This window comes from Gymnogyps californianus, chromosome 2, assembly GCF_018139145.2.
Source record: "Gymnogyps californianus isolate 813 chromosome 2, ASM1813914v2, whole genome shotgun sequence".
Taxonomy (NCBI): domain Eukaryota; kingdom Metazoa; phylum Chordata; class Aves; order Accipitriformes; family Cathartidae; genus Gymnogyps; species Gymnogyps californianus.
This window is the reverse complement of record NC_059472.1, coordinates 144,386,881-144,404,786: the sequence shown is the minus strand read 5'-3', so window position 1 is coordinate 144,404,786 and position 17,906 is coordinate 144,386,881. Positions and strand designations below refer to the sequence as shown.

Here is a 17,906-nt window from a genome sequence, read left to right as displayed (position 1 = left end):
AAGAACTGTTCATGTTTAAGTGGCATGTATTTAAATGCCTATCATGCTTGTAACCAACACAGTACAGAAGTTTTGAAAACCATGGAAGTTTTGTTGTTGTTGTTATTTTTAATCTGGATTGAATGATGGGGAACAGGCAGCATATTTAAATCTTGATTCTGCAGTGTGCAGTCTGGGCTCCTCATTTCCCGAAAATGCCTTTTAACAGTACTAGTAGTTGTCACCCCACAGAGCAGATATGCCATTCTGAGCAGCATTCCACCCACGGCAGTGGTTTAAGCTAATGTGCCATCCTGTGTGCTGTGGTAAATGAACTATGGACACATTTACTTCAAATGTGGAAATGATAACCACGAGCAGGGAGTAGGTTTGAGAGCTATAGGGTGGTAATGTTTGAAGTGCTGTAACAGGACTTTGCCGAAGGAACAAGATTCTTCCATCACAGTCAATATGCATTAGTTACAATCTTACACTGAAAAGCCATGCAGCCACTGAACTCACGATATTGTTGTAATAGCTTTAAGGAGTAAGTATCGAGGGTTTTCTGTTCTCATAATTCGGCAGAAATGAACTTTTCTTATATTAACCAAAATAATTACTAGCTCTTTACCACTTAAGCAGGAGGATTATTTATTTACATAGTGATAAGTGGTAGGAGGAAAAGATTAAGATCTCTTTTTCCATTCAACTATTTATCAGCAGAGCCATAAATCCACTTATTAACAGTTCATTAATTTAACATCACTTGAGTTGTTGAAGTGTTCATGATGGAAGATGTGCTCATCTATCTGCTCTTAGCTACGCATAAAATTTTCTTTGTAAATAATTTGGAAGAAAAAAATTTGTGACTGGTAGTCCATATTTAAGAGGATGTTTTTGGAGCAGTGTGTGCAATGAAGAGAGGGAAGTTGTTGAGGCAGCACAGTTCAGACTAGCTGGTAGGGTCAGTCAAAGCAAACCGTGGTATTCACTGTGGTGAAATGTAGTTCTAGGAGCAGAGGGTGCTCATGGTATTTCTGGGAGAGGAGAGCTCATCTGGAAAGCCGTGACTGTGCAGAAGACATGTGAGTCACAGTAGATGAACAGTTGAAAATAACCTCCCAGTGCAGCACTGCAAGAAAGCAGAATAATCTGAACCTTAGCTGTAAAATAAGGTAAAGACTGAGAAGGCGGAGTATAGTATTTCAGAACTTGTCCTTGGTGTCGTCACTTGGGGAAATGTGCGTCCAGTCCTAGATCCACACTTCAAGAAAAAATGTTTAAAACTGCAAGGATATATCAGGAGTGATGAAAAGATTGGAAAATACAGCTTACAGGGAAAGACTTGGAAGTGCTTAATTTATTTTGTTCACCGGAGAGAAAGTTCATGGGGTAATTTGATCATAGTCCATCAGTACCCGCATAGAAAACAGGAAACGAGTAAGAGAGAATTCTTCTGTCTAGTGGGCTTGTATAAAAAGAAGATCAAATGGCTGGAAGTCTAACCTCAATAAATTTTGATGGGTAAAAAGGCATATAGTTTAACTGCCCTCGTAATTATTTACTAGAACATTGACGTTGTGGTGTGTTCTTCACCACTGGACACCTTTAAAAGAAAATTGGATAGTTTTTCTACAACATGTTTTCTAGTTTAAGCAGAGCTATTGGATCTGAAGCAGTAATTAATTCAGGGAAGGCTGTAGTTATACAGGAGTAAGACTGGATCATCACATAAAAACTATGACTTTCTGCCTTTGTCATGCTGAGAAAAGATTGTGCAGAAAAGCCCAAGGGAAGTTCAGAGGTTATATATGCATTATAGTCTGGCATATATGGAAGAAGATGTTGGCATGGTTTATTGTTTTGAGCTCCCCAGGGTGTCTAAATTATATTAGCTTTCTTCATACAAATTAAGTTATTGGAGTAAAGACAAACAAATTTTGTAATTGTGTGGCCTTAGTGCTACTTGCACTAGGCTTTCTTACTTATGTCGCCTGATGTGTAGATCTGTTTCACATGTAGAGCATTGGAAAGAAAATTCTCAGCTGTACTTGCAATAACATGATTTTTTATTTTATTTTTTTTAATGTTCATATATGTTGTTAAGATCGTCTTTTAGATGGTGGTTCCTATCAGTGTGTTTCTCCTAGTTTCTTCTCCGTTCTCCTGTATTTCTCCCAAACACTATGAAATCTCGATCTTTAAAAAGAGAATATATTTCTTAAAACAGAAATAGTGTACAGTCTCCCTGTTTGTAGCTAGCATCTATATGGTCTCTTGGATTAAGTAATACATATTAATTTAGAGGAGATTTATGAAGCTCCAGAAAACCAGAAGAGCTTGCGCTGTTCTTTTATTAATCGGTTCTGGAAATGTCTTCCTCAGTTTGTGGTCAGTTTAGAATGGGATGAGTACTTTCCAGGTGCAAATGTGGGATGCTGCCCAGTTACCAAAAATTACTAGTCTGCATTAGTCTCCTCCTCTCCTTCTGTCTTTGAAAGGCATGCATGGACTGCAGGCAGGTCTACTTCTTACTGTTTTCATGGGTGGGGGAGTCAGGTGTGCTTGGTGGCTAATTCCATACATATTTCTGGTCTTCTGGGTCTGAAGAACTTGGCATGAAATTATATCATGTTCTTCGCTCTCCAAAGATGTGTGTGCGTACAGACACAGCCCCCTGTAAGGAATGTCAGTACCCAGTGGCAAAGGAGGTCCTTGCAGGCAGATTTCTTGCAGCAGATACCATTTATCTGTCCCCTTTCGCACCACTGGTAGCATGACAGTAGTTTTGCTATATATAGCACTTCTGTAGTGTAGGTGGTGACTCAGTAAGGACATGCTGTATTTTAAAGCAAATTATTCAGACTTATTCATCATACTTTGCCTCTGTGTGATTTTTTTTATGTAAGCATCTCAAAGTATTTCAAGGTTAAGTTTCATTAAAAACTTCCTGAGGTAAGAAGTGTAGCCATTTCACAGAAAAATAATTCAATCAGACTGAGTTAGTGTTTCACTCCTCTTTATGTAATGACAAGTCTTTCTGTGGGGCTGGGAATTATAACCCGAAACCCTGCTTTACACTGCACTCTTCTGTACTTTGAGCTACCATGCATGACTTGCAGGAGTCAAAGCACAGAACATGTTGTTTAGTTCAATAATAATTACCCTGGCAATTTAATTATTTGGTTTAGAAAGTGCACGTGGTTTCTGTCACGTATACAATATGATTTTAATAGATTGGGTGGCCTGCTTTTGCAAAAATGTAGAAGAAAGTAAGTGCTGTTGTTGGGTTATGTTTATAAGAATTCAAATATATTCCACTTAAACCACTTCTCTCCCACAGTGTTCTCTTCACTGAGTCTCGGCCTTCTTCCTGAACGCTCAGCCACTCTAATGGTCTATGACGATGTAGTCCAGATAGTCTCAGGATTTCAAGGTATGCTGGTTTTTGGAAGTCGTAATTGAAATTCAAGTGACACTAAACAAAAAGCCTGACAGCCCGATACTTTCTGAACTCTATCCCGTGGGTGAGACTGGTATTTCATGGGGAGTTCTTCTGAGTTCCCTGAGGAATGCTCCTCTGTGGGATGGTTTTACCAAGTTGATTAATATCTAAATTCATCCCTAACCACTGTGACTAGGGAATTCAAGTTACTTGGTAATAAACCAGTTTGACTTTAGTGTGCCATTTGAGAGCTAGAGATTAAATTTCTTTCGCTATCTGTTGGATGCTTTTTCATCTAGCCTCATTTAACCATCCTTGCAGTAAACATTTTCTGACGTTCTTATTGTCTAAGAATTTTCTGTTTTTATTTTGTTTCTTGCTTCCTACTGTGAATGCCTTAGAAATTTAGGGCATAGAAAAATTGAATATTTCTCATATTTGCTTTGTAATATACCCTATATAAACTTGCTTTTCTTAAGTACTTCCTTTGGACCCCTTATCAGACTGCCCGCAAACCCACGTACTACAGGATGAAACCCACTGTATTAGAAGAATAAAGTTCGAATCACCTTTTTGTAAGGCCAAACACAGAAGTTAAAGCAACTGTAGTATCAGTCAGATGAACACTGTGTTTTCTGAATTGCAGAGTAAAGAATAAAATGTTCATCTGACCTAGGGATCTGACCTAACTTAGCCCAATTGATGTGATAGCTGAGGTAAGTCTGTTAACAAAAGAACAGAAGTTTTTAAAGATACCTTGATGAGCCAAAACAAGGGGACATCCTTCCTGTGAGCACTCTTACTGTGCATAAACTGTGTCTTACTCACGTGTACTATGATTACCATCATTTTAAACTCTACCAGATAGTTAATAAATAAACAGGGGAATACTACCTTCAATAATATTCCAAGATAACCTTGTTTTATCTGAGGGAATATAATACAATTATGCCTTCCTGCGATCTTTTTTTACAGTTAGAAACCATCTAGACACAATAGGCTTTTCATTAATGATAGCACTAGATACGACTGGAGCTGAAAAAGCACTAAACAAATTAGGTAGCTGATGGAATGCTCAGAAGGAGCTGGAGAACACCACAGCTGCCATACATATATTCTGCAGTTTGAGAGCTGACATTATCTAATGGGGTAAATTAGATGGATGGTAAACTGTGTTAAACCACAAGGGATTCCATTAGACAAAACATGAAACGTTGTTTACCAACAGTATTCTACTAGTATGGTGTATTAAATACTCTTATTCTTATGCAAATGCGCTAATATTATGCAATTAACTTAAAAAGAACAATCTTTTCATGTTTACAGCTTCCTTTCTTCAGAAAAATGGGGGATGTTAAAGGGCTAGAGGGACATTTAACAGCCGAGTGGCACTCATAAATATTTTCCACATAATCTTGCTCCCTTCAGTGAATTGATCCAGGGTGTTCCCAATATATTTAAATTAGAATAATATAATTTTGCTGGTCTAGCAGAGAAAAAGGATGAAGGAAGAAAGTGGTACCCAGAGTATTCTAAGGGTTGGGATTTGAACTCTCAGTCTTGCCCAGTAAAAACTATTTTATGGGACCAGCCCACACTCCTTTTCTCGGGAACTCTCTTGTGATGTACCAGCATTTGAATGGAGCCTCTCTAGTCTTGATCCAAAATCCTTGTGACCTAGTTTTTCTCTGTTACTTCTCCAATTTATTTCCCAGTAACTTCGCATTGCTTCAAAAGAGCTGATCAGGAGTTACCTTAGTGCAAAAACGAGAGCAAAACAGAACTCATTATACCAGAAACAGACAGGGAACACTGGTGTTTGAAGCACCAGTCAAAGGGAAAGAAAGGCCTCTCTAGTACAATAAGTTACCAGTTGCTTTTGAATAATTAATCAAGCAAGCGACTTATTATGCAATTGAGAAGTTTGTCTGAGTTGATGCAGACAGCTTCATTTTCATGATGGCATTACAATCCGCTGCTGTGCTCTGTCAGTAATTGCGAGGGATGGAGCTTGCCAGCCACTGGGTCATTTAAGTTATTTAATACCGGCACAGTGACGAGCTGAACTTCAGCATTCGGTGAATGGGAGCTGGATGGGTACCGCTATCTGCCTCTGACGTATGAGCAATCAGAGCATGAATTGATGATACTTCAGATGTTACTTCACATAGATTGAAGCTCAAATGCCGGTGTGGTGCCACGTGTCACATATCCAGCGTGACAAGAGGTGCCTTACAGGGACTCCTTGAGATGGTTACATCTTCAGATGTGCGCTGGCAAACTGGAGCTGACAGCATTTGAATCATGGTTGGTGTGTTGGCAAGAGGATGTTTAAAGAAGATAGAATCAGTGTTTGGCAGTTCTTTATCTCGTGGCACTTGCCAAGTGGAGAGAGCTCACATGCCAATTTTATACTTGAATGTGTTTGGGTTTTGTTGGAGTTTTATAAGTCAAAACTAGATATCTTCAGTAATAAAAGCAATAATAATAATAATCCACTCCCAGTAATAAGTGTTGACTTGTTGAAAAATACTCTTAAGAGTTTGGTCAGCACAAGTCTTTCTCTCCATTTTACCACTTCCAATTCCCTCAGTAAGTCTGTTCCCAAACATATGCCCCAAAATCCTCTATAACCTGTGCTAAAGGAGTACATTGGATTATCTTCTAGCAAGGTGGTGAGAGGACGCGAAAGCCTTGGTAGCTGCTTCCCTCACAAGCCTTTCGCTGGTAGCTCCTGGTCTTCTGCCCCTTTGAAGTCTCTTGCTGGGTTTGGGGAGACCCAACTGAGGAGCCGAGGGGAGACTCAGGGTGAGTGGCAGGTTTTGGGTAAATATCAATATCAAGGAGTGAGTTTGTTAATCTAGGGTGTGAATTAACTACTCTGCACAGATTTATTGTATGTATATGCACTATCTACAGAGGAAGCTGCTTCTTCCACCTTAAAATTTGCCTCCGAGGTGATTGCTGTGCAGGTTTCCTGCCAGGTTTGGGGCTCAGCCATAGGAACGCTTTGCGTTACCTGTCGGATCCAAGAAACTGAGGTTGGCTTTCTGAGTCCTCCCTATCTAGTTAAAATTTGGCAGCTCATGGCTCTCCCAGTGCTACAAAACAACCATTTTTTTATAGAAAACCCTAGAGGCTTTGCATAAACTACTGTGTTACAGATTCAACAACAGTTACTTTAGTTTTAATTCTTAATTAGTTCAGATTTTCGGAAATATAATACTGGTTCTTGGCAACTTGAATAATTCATCTTAACCAGAGATTTAGACAGCAGAAAATCCTACAATTTTATATTAAACTGTTAGTGATAATCCTAATGCCGGTTTCTTTGTTGTGGTTTTTTTTCTGTTTTGTTACTGTGGATGCTTATCCCTGCGGGCAGTAGGAGCCCATTCAGCAGTGCAGTCACAGGTTCCTGAGTGCTTGAGCAGATCTGTCCCTGAGGTACAGCAAACTACTATGGTATTGCCGAGCACTCGGGAGATAAGTCTTCCCCAGGTTCATTGCAGTCAATCTGTTTAGTCTTTATGTTGTTTTCCATTTAAGCCTAGAAATTGGGTAAGGGAGATTTCTTCCCATTTCACACAGGTGTTGTTTAATGACTGTCTTAAACACTTAAGGATACTGCCAGTCTTGAGAGCCTGCTGTAAATACGTAAATGTTTCAAAAATTAAAAAAGAAAAATGGTTTTATAGCTTTTTGTTGCAGAATTACCAAAGAAATGACAGCTAAACAGTGATCAGCTCTTTGGAGATACTTGCCTGCCTACATAGTGATTTTTGTTGGCCAATACAAAGTTTGTTCTGTGGAATTTTATGTTTTCTCATAGCTATTGCTCCTGCTAGAAAATAATGCAAGAAAAGATTCCAGTCTCCTGGTTAATGACATTGGCAGTTATAAAGCTTAGGAGTTGTGAGTCAAGCTCTTTAATCTTTCTCGCAGTGAAGTTACGTGTAACCTAAAAGTGCTGCCAGAGACTAATAGGGGAGAAGAAGCAAAATTGTTTTCAGTTGACATCTTTGAACCACATAGTCAAATGTGAATTAAGAAAAAAACTGCTTGCCTCTTGATTTTGTGCTGTGTGGGGAGCGTTCTGTGAGTATTCAAAATGAGCTCTGGACAATACAATAGCTTTTGATTTAAAAATTAATTTGCATGTTGCACACACAAACTTGCAGATGGAGTCTTGCTGTGTGTTGCTAAACAGTATTAATGGTGAGCATCCATTGAAAAAGACTATTGACTGTATAAACTGGGTTTTAAATGAGACATGAAATGCCACAGTACATGAAACAGTCTTAAATCATGTTGCACCAAAGACCCTTCAATTAACACCTAGTGATCTTGAAAAAAAACCACTAAAACTGTACAAGACAGAGGAAAAGAGAGAAATCTTACATTCCAAGTAATCTGGTTCTGTTTAGATGTGTTCTTTGCGTGGGGAAAATATGGAAACTCTTTTCACCCAAGCTTTGTCAAGTGAATCTTTTTATCCAGTGATTTAAATAAAACGTGACTATTATCTCAGTACTAGAGATAGCTAACATGGCCAAAGCTTTGTAAAAATTAAATACAGAAATTACACAAGTTAATTGGGACTACAGGTAGAATTGTCTCTTAGAAAATCACTTTAAAGAGTATAAACTACATTTATCTTGCTATTTCAGGAGAAACAAAATTTAAACAAATATGGTGAACTGGATGCTTTTCTAAGCTTTCACATGCCCTACCTCTGAACTCAGTTTTAGTTTCAGTTATATTAATTAAAAGAAGCATGTAAGGACATTAGAGGTGATCCAGGGAAATAAAGTAGTCAGAAAAGCTTCTGACATTAGGTGCCTTCACAATTTTGCTCTGTAATACTTGTGGAAAAATAATGGCAACTGCAAAATAGATGTAAAAATACTGGTTTTCCTCGCCTTTCATAATAGCCTTCTGATGTCTCTGTCCTTCTCGAGCTATTGCAATTTATAATGGAAAAAACCTGTAAATGTGCTTCCGTAAATACGAACACCTAAATATTCTGCCTGCCTTGGATATAAAGTCACTTTTCATTTTTTTAGGTGCACGGACTCAGCCACAAGTTCACTTTCAGAGAAGATCTGTGAAATTACCAGAGAACACTAGCTACAGTGATTTGACAGCATATCTGACTGCAGCCAGTTCACCCTGGGAAGTGGACAGTTTTCCTTATTTGCAGGGATTAGATGGAAATGGAACAGGTAACCCACTACTTCAGTTTTGCTCTGATACCATATTGGTCGAGGGATCGACTTTTGACCATATCATTTTTTCCATTCCCCAATTCCAGCAAACATTCTTTAAAATTTGGGTGACGTGATAGGTTCAACTGCCCTACCAAAATGCTGTTCCAATAAGCAGGAGAGCAAGGTCCGCTATCCCTTAAATGGGGCCACTGAATAGCAAAGATGAAGACTCCTTGGCCTTGGGAGATCAGAAAAGTTTGTTACACTTGTAGTTTAGAGCTAAGTCTCCAAATGTGTCGCACAGGCACATACAAGAATGGAGATTAACATGAAGGGACAAAAGAGAATTTAACTTGGGGATGCCATAGAATTCTTGTTCAATTTTTTTCTAAAAATAAATAAAATGCCTACATATCAAGGATTTATTACTCTTGTTTCAGCTAAGAGTTGTTTCAATGGCTTTGTAAATACTTTGAATCTAGCTTCAGCCAAAAATGTGCAAATTCATCTAGCACCAAAGTGAAAACAATGAAAATTCATAGTAGGAACACAACCACTGTTAAATTCAAAGCTGTAATACATTTTTATGACTGCAACTGCCTGTTACTCTTCTTCCACTTCTCATTTAGTCTTGCTTGAAATAATTGGTGTTGTGTAGGCTAGAGAAAAATAGAAGAATTGAGCACAGAAGTCTTCAAATTCTTAAAATGCTAATGTGAGAAGGAGAATAATGTTTTCTCTGTATCCGTATTGGGTTAGAAAGCAAGCAGTGGACTTGCAGTGCAGCAAGAGAGATTCAGAGCAGTGATTAGGAAAACCTTGCTATGGTGAGGATAGTTTAAGCTGTAGAATCAATTGCTTGAGGGTGTTGGACAGAGTTAGACAATCACCTGTGAGGATGGCATAGGCGTAACTGAGCCTGCTTTGAAGCCGGCTAAATAACCCCTTGAGGTGCCTCCCTGCTGTTTCTCAGAATGCATTTACTTGTGATGTGTTGATCTAGGTGACTTTGAATGCCAGGTCATGTGTGTAAATGGTATGTACTGAGCTTGCTAGCTTTTCCCTAAAAAAAAAAAACCAGGCAAAATAAGCTTCCCCTTCCCTTAGTACAAATCTGAATATCTCCTTTTCTGTTACAATTAGAAACGTGTCTGCTACCTTACTCCAATTCTTCTATCTGCTCCAGTGAGTACATCTCATCCTATCTCATTCTATCTCTCTGTCATTTCCCTATTTTCATCTTCAGCCTTCTGTTTTCCCTGGCTCTTCATACTCAGACATGATCAAGTGTCTCTTTATCTTTTTTAAAACGAAGGAATGCACTTGATCTCACTGGTCTGTCTACTTCCTCATCTCCTTTCTTTTTATCTCTAAACCCACTGAACAAACTGTTGACAATGTGTGTGGGATTCCTCTCTCCCAAATCTTTCCTTAGTACTCTGCAACCCAACTTCCCTTGCATTTATTTAGTGAAAACAGGTCTTGCCAAGATTTCAGATGGTCACCTCTCATGGGAACTACACAACCAGGACATCATCTTTCTCCTGTTTTACCTCTTAGCCTCCTACAAAACAGATGAATGCACCCTTGGTTTTTTAGTCTTCTGTATGCTTGCATGACGGGAACTTTTCTACTTGAGCATGGGGGCCCTGGATTTGACTTCTATTAGCCTTCAAGTAAAAGTATGTCACAAAAGACCAAAATGACCGGCAAAGAAATGGGGTTTAAGAGACTGAGAAGAGCCTTGTTTCCTGAATACTGTAGTATGCAGTATGGTATAATACAGATTACAAATACAATATATTTGTATATGCACTATAGTATAGGTGAAATGTCCTCTATTTTTAGTAGAAGTTTCTCCTGCTGTGGAAACATGAAGCTTTAAAATCCTAAACTTGGATTGACTTCCTCTTCTTCATCTCCAAGCGACTTGGTGAAGATTTCACCTGAAAAACTTTTGAAGGAATAAAAAATGAGATCACCACCTGCTGGGGTTTTTTTAACATTTCTGTTCTCAAGAGAAAAAGAAAAATATGTACAAATCTTAGAATTCTAAAAACAAGTAGCATTAATTTGCATGGGAAATTTTGGAGTGTTCCTGAACACTGCCCCTTCTCCCCTCTCTCCCACCTCTCCTCCCCCCCAGTTACTCCTCTGTTCTTTCACAGTTTATTTACATGCCTGTAGAGTTTTGGAGAGGTCGTCCCATTTGTTTCAATCAGCTCAGTTCTCTGGCTAGTATTTATCCAGAGTGACTTTACAGTTGTTTTAACTAAAACCTGTTCTCTGTGAGTTCAACAGTTTTCACAAAATCCCAGCTGGGTGTTGAAGTAGTAATATGGAGCAGTGAAAATTCATTAAATGAATCAGCATGTTCCAAACGTAAAAATTCAAAGAATTTAGCTGCAAGTAGTGACAAGCCTGTATAGTGTTAGCTTATTGTTTGTATTAATCACCAATTGGAGAGCAGTAGGATGGTTTCACAAAATCTTGTCCTTTTAACCAAACTAAACAAAACTTTCCATCATTTGCAGTAATGGACCAAGCTGGCTAATAACCATTACTCCTGCTAGTTTTGTAGGCTGCTTGTTTCTTTATGAAGAGTCAAGTCTAAGTCACAGTGGATTTTCCTCTGATTATTTTTAGAGCTCGTCACAGGTCACCAGATGTCAAAAATGACAAGAAATAAATGAAAGCTGACATTTATTGAAGTCCATTCCCATTTAATCTGTGCATGTGCTTATCAGTTTTATAGCACGTGAGAGTTTCATAAGTATTGATTTTAATTTACCTTCACAACAGAAAAGAGAAAAAATTTATCTTTTTAGTGAGCATTTACATACTGTGCAAGGTGGCAAACTGAAGGATTATTTCTTCTTGCCAGAGGTCAGTGGATTTCAGAAATTTCTTCATTTTCTAATATAATTTGTTCAGCCCAGCACTGAGCAAAGTATCAGTGCATCTTAAGTAAGAAAGATGCAGTGTTTCACCATCAGAATGCTTTTTCTGGGGCTGAAAACTCATTTTTACAGATATTAGGCAGGTATGTTTTATCAAGACAGTAATGAAAGAAAAATTCAAAACTTTCAATATCTAAAAATAAGTAAAATATAAAACATAATTTAATCTTAGGTATTAATCTAAATGTTTCTAAAACCTGAAGTTATACCTTTTGGCGTTAGGAATTTCTATATGCCAGAATGTGGTCAGGTTATGATACTGAGCAACAGGAATTCATTTCTCTGATACCAGCCTGAGAAACTTAGTGGCCCAAGTCCAGTGACCTGGGGACAAGCATCAATCTGACAGAAGTTATAGGTGCATGGCAGAGGCAGTGGATTGAACGATCAAGAATAAAGGAACAACTTCTTCCCCATCAATTCCCTCCTCTATCTCTCTGTTTTATATTCTAAGGCTGTGAGAGGATGATATTGTGCACCATTGGAGCCTATAATATACAAATACTTGGGTAGGCTGGCAACCTTCCCCTACGCCCTAGCTGAATTTCCAAACCTTATTTTTCTGTTTTTTCTCTGAGTTAGCTCTGTGGCTCTCTTATATGGCCATCTTCAGAGTGCCTGTTTTCTCAGCACTTTAATCCCTCTGGAAGATATGCTTCTGCCCCTCCGTTCACAGTAGATCAAAGCAGCCTGTATGCCCCTTGCGTCTCAGCTGTGCAACAGTGACACTCTCCTTGAAATCTGGGCGAAATGTGTGTCAGAGTAGATGCTATAGTAAATAAGCCACATGCAAAGTTACTTCTGGTTGTTTTCCGTGTCTTCAGTTTGGCACCTCTTGCAAAATCCAAAGAATTTAAAATTCTGAGGAGTTTTGTTTCTTTTTTTCCTTCCCTTTGCCACTTCCCCCCCGCCTTTCCTGGTGATGGCTTACCTTTGGTGAGCTCTTACTCAGAGACATCGAATTTAATAAAGGCCGCTCCTTGCGACTTACTCACTGTTAAGAGAAATCATAAAGGTCTTAACGCTTTCCCACCATTCCCTCAAATGTACTCATCCTAATGAACACTGTCGCTGAGATACTGCATATTCCTGAGGACCCCTTGTTGTGCCTTAGTGTCGCAGGTGGCATACCACTGTTGGGTGTGCGAAGGTGCTTTTACAGGCAGTTTATGCTGCTGTAAGGCACCAGGATTACAGGAGGGGCAGTACCCCGCGCTCTGCCAGCCAGGCACCCCTGTTCCTTCTCTCAGATGAGCCCCACAGCAGGATGAGTGGCTGCCCAACCCCTGGAGCCAGCACAAAGGAGGCGGCAGGGCTACTGCTCTTAGCAGCAGTGTGGACCAGGTGGCTCAAGCCCCTTGCAAAACTGGAAGCTCCATCTCTTCTGATTTAAACTACTACCACTATTGCTTTGGGCTCCAGATCTCCTTGGTTTTAAACCTCAAGCTTTTTTCCCCCTGAATACATATATATATATATCTGTGGCATTTTTCCCTGTCATTGATTCATTTGGTTAAATGGTTGAAGGGTTATAACGCTTTTTTAAATCGTGTTGTCACAAAGTAACATCCATTGGCATGCAGTTTAAACATAAAGAATAATTATTATCTTACATAGATAAGAAGATAACACTGTGTATCCTAATAATGCATTTAGCTTGGTTTATTTCAGTGAAAGGCCAAAAGAAATACATCCTGGCATTCTTAAACATATGACCGATCATCCTTGCAGTGTCACTGCATGTTTGGATGCTTGTTAGTTATAATATGGGCATGTGAGGCTATAATAAAGGCTTGTGAGATTTTTTTTTTTTTGCCATGATTATGGCTGTGATACTCGTACGTATTTATTTAAGATGAATTAAGATGAGAAAATATATGTAGGAGATTTTTGCATTGTAGTTTTCTTGTCTTCAGAATGTTCCAAAGTTAAGCGAAGAATACAGAAGCATATACGTCTTTCTTGTTTTGAATTTTGTAAGGCAGGGAGGATTACTATTACCATCCCTTGAGAAACATGTTGGTGCAGTACTCTGGTGTTGAACCACGTGGGTGTATCTTAAATTCTAGGAATTTCTGTAGTCACAATGTTCGTTCATTCTCTTGGTAGGAAACAGCACTAGGTATGACCTCACCCCTGTCACTGCAGTCAGTGTTCATCTCCTCAACAGCGATGGGACCCCAATCCCCGTGAATGGCCCCATCTATGTAACAGTGCCTCTGCCAACAAACAGCAACTTGAAGCACAATGCACACGTTCCAGCATGGAGGTTTGACCAAAAATTTGGTAGGTAACATCTCATTGTGATTCCCTAGATGGCTTTATTTGTCTGAAACTAATGTCTCACTGCATTTATTCTGTTAATATAGTAAGGTCTTCAGTGGAGGGTACAGAAATCTGTTTTCTGTCTAAAAGGAGAGAAGACTGAGCTTTATTGATCAAGTAATGTATAGTATATATGCAAATATACTTGAGTAGCATTGTGTGCCACTTCTAGACAAAATTTTTTGTAAATGTACCATTTTGCAATTATTAAATATTTTATATAAAAACTATCTTGAGAGAACTTGATTTCACCCACAGACTGAGAAGCAGACAGACATATTCACTATGGCATTGAATTGGAAGTCTGGAGAAATGGAGACTAGCCTTATCTTCGCCAGCAGCCAGCTATCTGACCTTTGGTCCATCTCTTGTCTCTAGCTCAGTTTCCTGCCTGTCAGATAGGAAACATAATACTGACTTCTTTTGTAAATCACTTTGAAATTGACTAATACTATCAAGAAGGAAAGTACATGTAAATGATTAAAAAAAAAAAAGAAAAAAAGCCAAGCAAAATTCATTAAATATTTTGAAAGGACAGAATGACTAATCAATATAAGCTGTGAAGTGCACTCAGTTTTTTACATTGCAGGATAACGTTTGCTATTGTGAACAGGAATTTTTCCAGAAATATGTGGTTTAGGCTCTCTGTTTTAGTTTGTTTTTTCATTGCTAGCTGGTGTACTGTGCTGGCCTTCTTTACACCTTCAAAGAGTAAAGGATTAAGGAAAGCATAAGTCTTGTCCTGGTGATTCCCCTTCAGTTATTGCACCGTGCCTTCTGAAGTATGTACCAGATGGTTGTTAAGAAAAAGAAGTGAAAAAAGAAGAACGGAAGGTGAGAAAGGTAGATGCTGTGAGGAAGAGAGGAAGAAAAAGGACCAAGAAATGTGGATCTGTATAGACAAATCGGTGGGGTTTTGTCCCTGCAAGGCAAATGTTTTGAGCCAGTTTATGATCACGTCCAGAAGTAGAGCAACGAGCATGAAACCAGCATGTTGGAGGAAGGGAGGGGAGGGGGGAAGAGAGAGGTGAAGGGGGAAATAACGTTTTTGCTTCCTTCCTGCCTCTGTTTGCTGAAAAAGGTGAAGTATTTTCAAACAGCATGCCTATAAACCTTTTGTCAGAAGTTGGCTGTATTAGAGAGTAAAGCAGTAGGATTTAATGAAGAATAAATTTGAATATGATACAAAATTGAACAGTAGAAAAAGAGTGCAATGAATGGATTTGGGGTTTCCCTTAACTGTGGAAACAGCACTTTTCTTGTGGTGCCCTGGCAGTAAGTTTCACTACATTCTTCCTGAAACTGATTTTGATTTGTGATTCTAGAAACTATTTTGTTTTCCCTTGTTCAAAAAAAAGACGGGGGAGACTGATTCATGTTTACTTTCTCCACAAGAAGCAGTCCATCCCCAGTCCTTCCTGTCAGCTGTGTTATAGCTGCAACCCGCCTCATTGCTCGTTACTCACTGCTAGTAAAATGGTTCTGATTTTGATTATGGAGCTTTCTTATTTATGGCCAAATTTCCATGGCCCTGCGGTGGGGCCACAAAAGCTCTCGCTTAGTATGGAATATGTTTTTTACTTTTGTATATAAAGAGCTAGTTACCCTATTGTGTGCAGTATATATTAGTATAGATCAATACAGGTTAGTTAATTAGTGTTGCAGGCTTGAGGCTCCCAATCTTGAGACAAGTCCAACCTTGTTTGCTTCATGACAAACTGCTGGAGCACTTGTGTTATTGGGAGGGGAAGGCATGAGGACCACTAAACAAAATCTGTCTTTGTTAGGCCACTTGGTTTCACAAAGCCATGGAGAGGAAGGTATTGAAGACATTATGCTTAGGCTCCAGCTCACACTTCAGCTGAAGTAAGCATCTTTCCGTGCAACCAAAGATGTTGAACAAAGATGCATTTAAGCCCTGACTGAAGCATGCCAGTTCTAGCAGAATTTTGGCCACATCCCAACCAATTTAAATTAGAGTAGCCTAATTTAATAAGTAGAGCAGCCATTCTGTCTTGTACGGGCTACATTAGCACCCTAAGGGCTGTCAAACTAGCCATATGTAGCGTGAACATGGTGGTACCCTGTCATTCCCTATCCCTGTTGTGCTTGGACTGTGAAGGGAGGAGGACGGATGATGACTGGGATGCCTCCATGCTGGAGAAATCCTTAACTGGCAAATAAGTTGTTGTAACCCATTTGCACTGCCAGATCTGTGCCTTGTCAGGATAGGACCTCTAGCCTCATTATTCTGATTTTGTCTTTCATTTCAGGAGCTGCTTTTTTCAGTGCTAGTTATGTTGCGGTGTCTCCTTAATAGATTTTCAGTGGCTTAAATTTTCACACTTGTATCTGAAAATTGAGTAAATGCCAGAGATGGAAAACTATGACTGTATTACCAGGCAATAATGCAGCACTTCTCTCTAGCCTATTAGCAGTACAGTGGGCGCTTGTTCATGCAAGCCATTGTTTTTGTTTAGAATCCATGTGGTTGTCATCATTGCTGCATGAAGTATAATTTCTGCTCTAAAAAGCAGAAATACTTTTCACTTTTAGAGGAGGGAATGGAGAACAGACAGAAATACTACAAATATGTTTTAATCCTTAGAATCTCATACATTTTGCTGAGCTCATGATGTACTAATAGAAACCCAGTGGCATCTGATTGGAAGTGCAGAGATTTTCATAGTTTCTACAGAAATTAGGCATATTTTCATATTACTGCAGCCAAAAATAATTAATGGCTTTTTAGGATGTTTACCATAAACAATCTGTATTTTCATGACCACAGTTTCTGTCCTTGAGAGAGAACTGGGGAGAGAAGGGGGTGAAGCAGCATAGTCTACTTAAGGCTGAGGGTGGCTCCATTGACACTGATGAAACACACAGCCAGAAAAAGCAGGCTGACATCAAAATAAGACAATCTGCTGCATCTATTTTATACTGTTCCAAATGAGATTTTTTCATTGCAAAACAAACTTACTGCCTTGCGTGCACAGCAAGCGAATTAAAGCAGTAATACCTTTTTGAATAATTAATAAAATTAAGAGCAATCGTCTGTGCCCTGGAGAAGTTTTAGGGTAAACGAATATGTCCAGCCTTGTTCTTGTGTTGGCGATGCACTCCACCACCTTTCTCTGCAGCATTTCTTAGTGTTGGTAATAATAAGCACAGGTGCATTGCTGTTATGGAGATATATACACTATACACAACTTAATCATTCCGTGCTGTTGACATACCCATATCTCTTGTGTTTCACACTACTGTGGGAGAGTGGTTTTATTTCATAGTACACACTTAAAGGTTTGAACATGAAGGGATATGGATTCTCATTTTTATAATCAGGATTGCTCAGTGGGGTTTTCTGGGTTGTTGGCTTTTTTTTTTCCCCCAGGCGCTGTCTTGTTTTTCTCAAAATCTGAAAGGGCTGAAAAACTTTTTTTTTCTTTAGCCATAAACAGATGGTTGGGATCGTGACTTCCTCCCTGTATATTTGCCTTGATGTCAGTAGGATTTACAGCAATATAATTAATCTCTCTATTCTTGGACACCAAATTTCTGTCCAAGATTTCTTTCTAGCCTTGTCCTCTTCAGTCAGAAATGAATACTACAGATCCCAGTAGAAATGAAACTTTGTACCTCCTGTATCATTTCCAGCTCCCGCCAGCTGGACTGAATAACACAGCACTTGCTCATCTGTATTCTCCTCAGCCCCCATTAAGTGGATTATGCTTCATGTTAAGGTGTCTGTTTTTCATTGGATTCGGTGAGCAAAACTGTGAGACCAGCATTCTCCATTTTAAGTCCTCAGTTTCATCCCATGTGGTATGGAGGCATTATGTTGCACCTAGACCTCCACGTCTAGAGCTGTATGAAGGACTTTAAAATATTACCAAATATTCCACAGTGCGTGATATGGAAATGGGATTTATTCTTCAGTGGCAATATCAATGCATCTGCTAGTTTATTAATCCCACCAAATAACAG

The 17,906-nt window shown here is 39.1% G+C and overlaps 1 protein-coding gene across 2 annotated transcripts in view; it reads left to right on the top strand.

Moving 5' to 3' along the window:
* The window catches only part of FAM171A1 (family with sequence similarity 171 member A1), a 90,629-nt gene that overhangs the window by 56,400 nt on the left and 16,323 nt on the right, over positions 1 to 17,906 (top strand). For both annotated transcript variants that reach the window (XM_050892471.1, XM_050892473.1), the window contains 3 exons: positions 3,323 to 3,415; positions 8,491 to 8,649; positions 13,704 to 13,880. In XM_050892471.1, the coding sequence (XP_050748428.1) occupies positions 3,323 to 3,415; positions 8,491 to 8,649; positions 13,704 to 13,880 (429 nt within the window). The remainder of the gene's footprint in view (positions 1 to 3,322; positions 3,416 to 8,490; positions 8,650 to 13,703; positions 13,881 to 17,906) is intronic.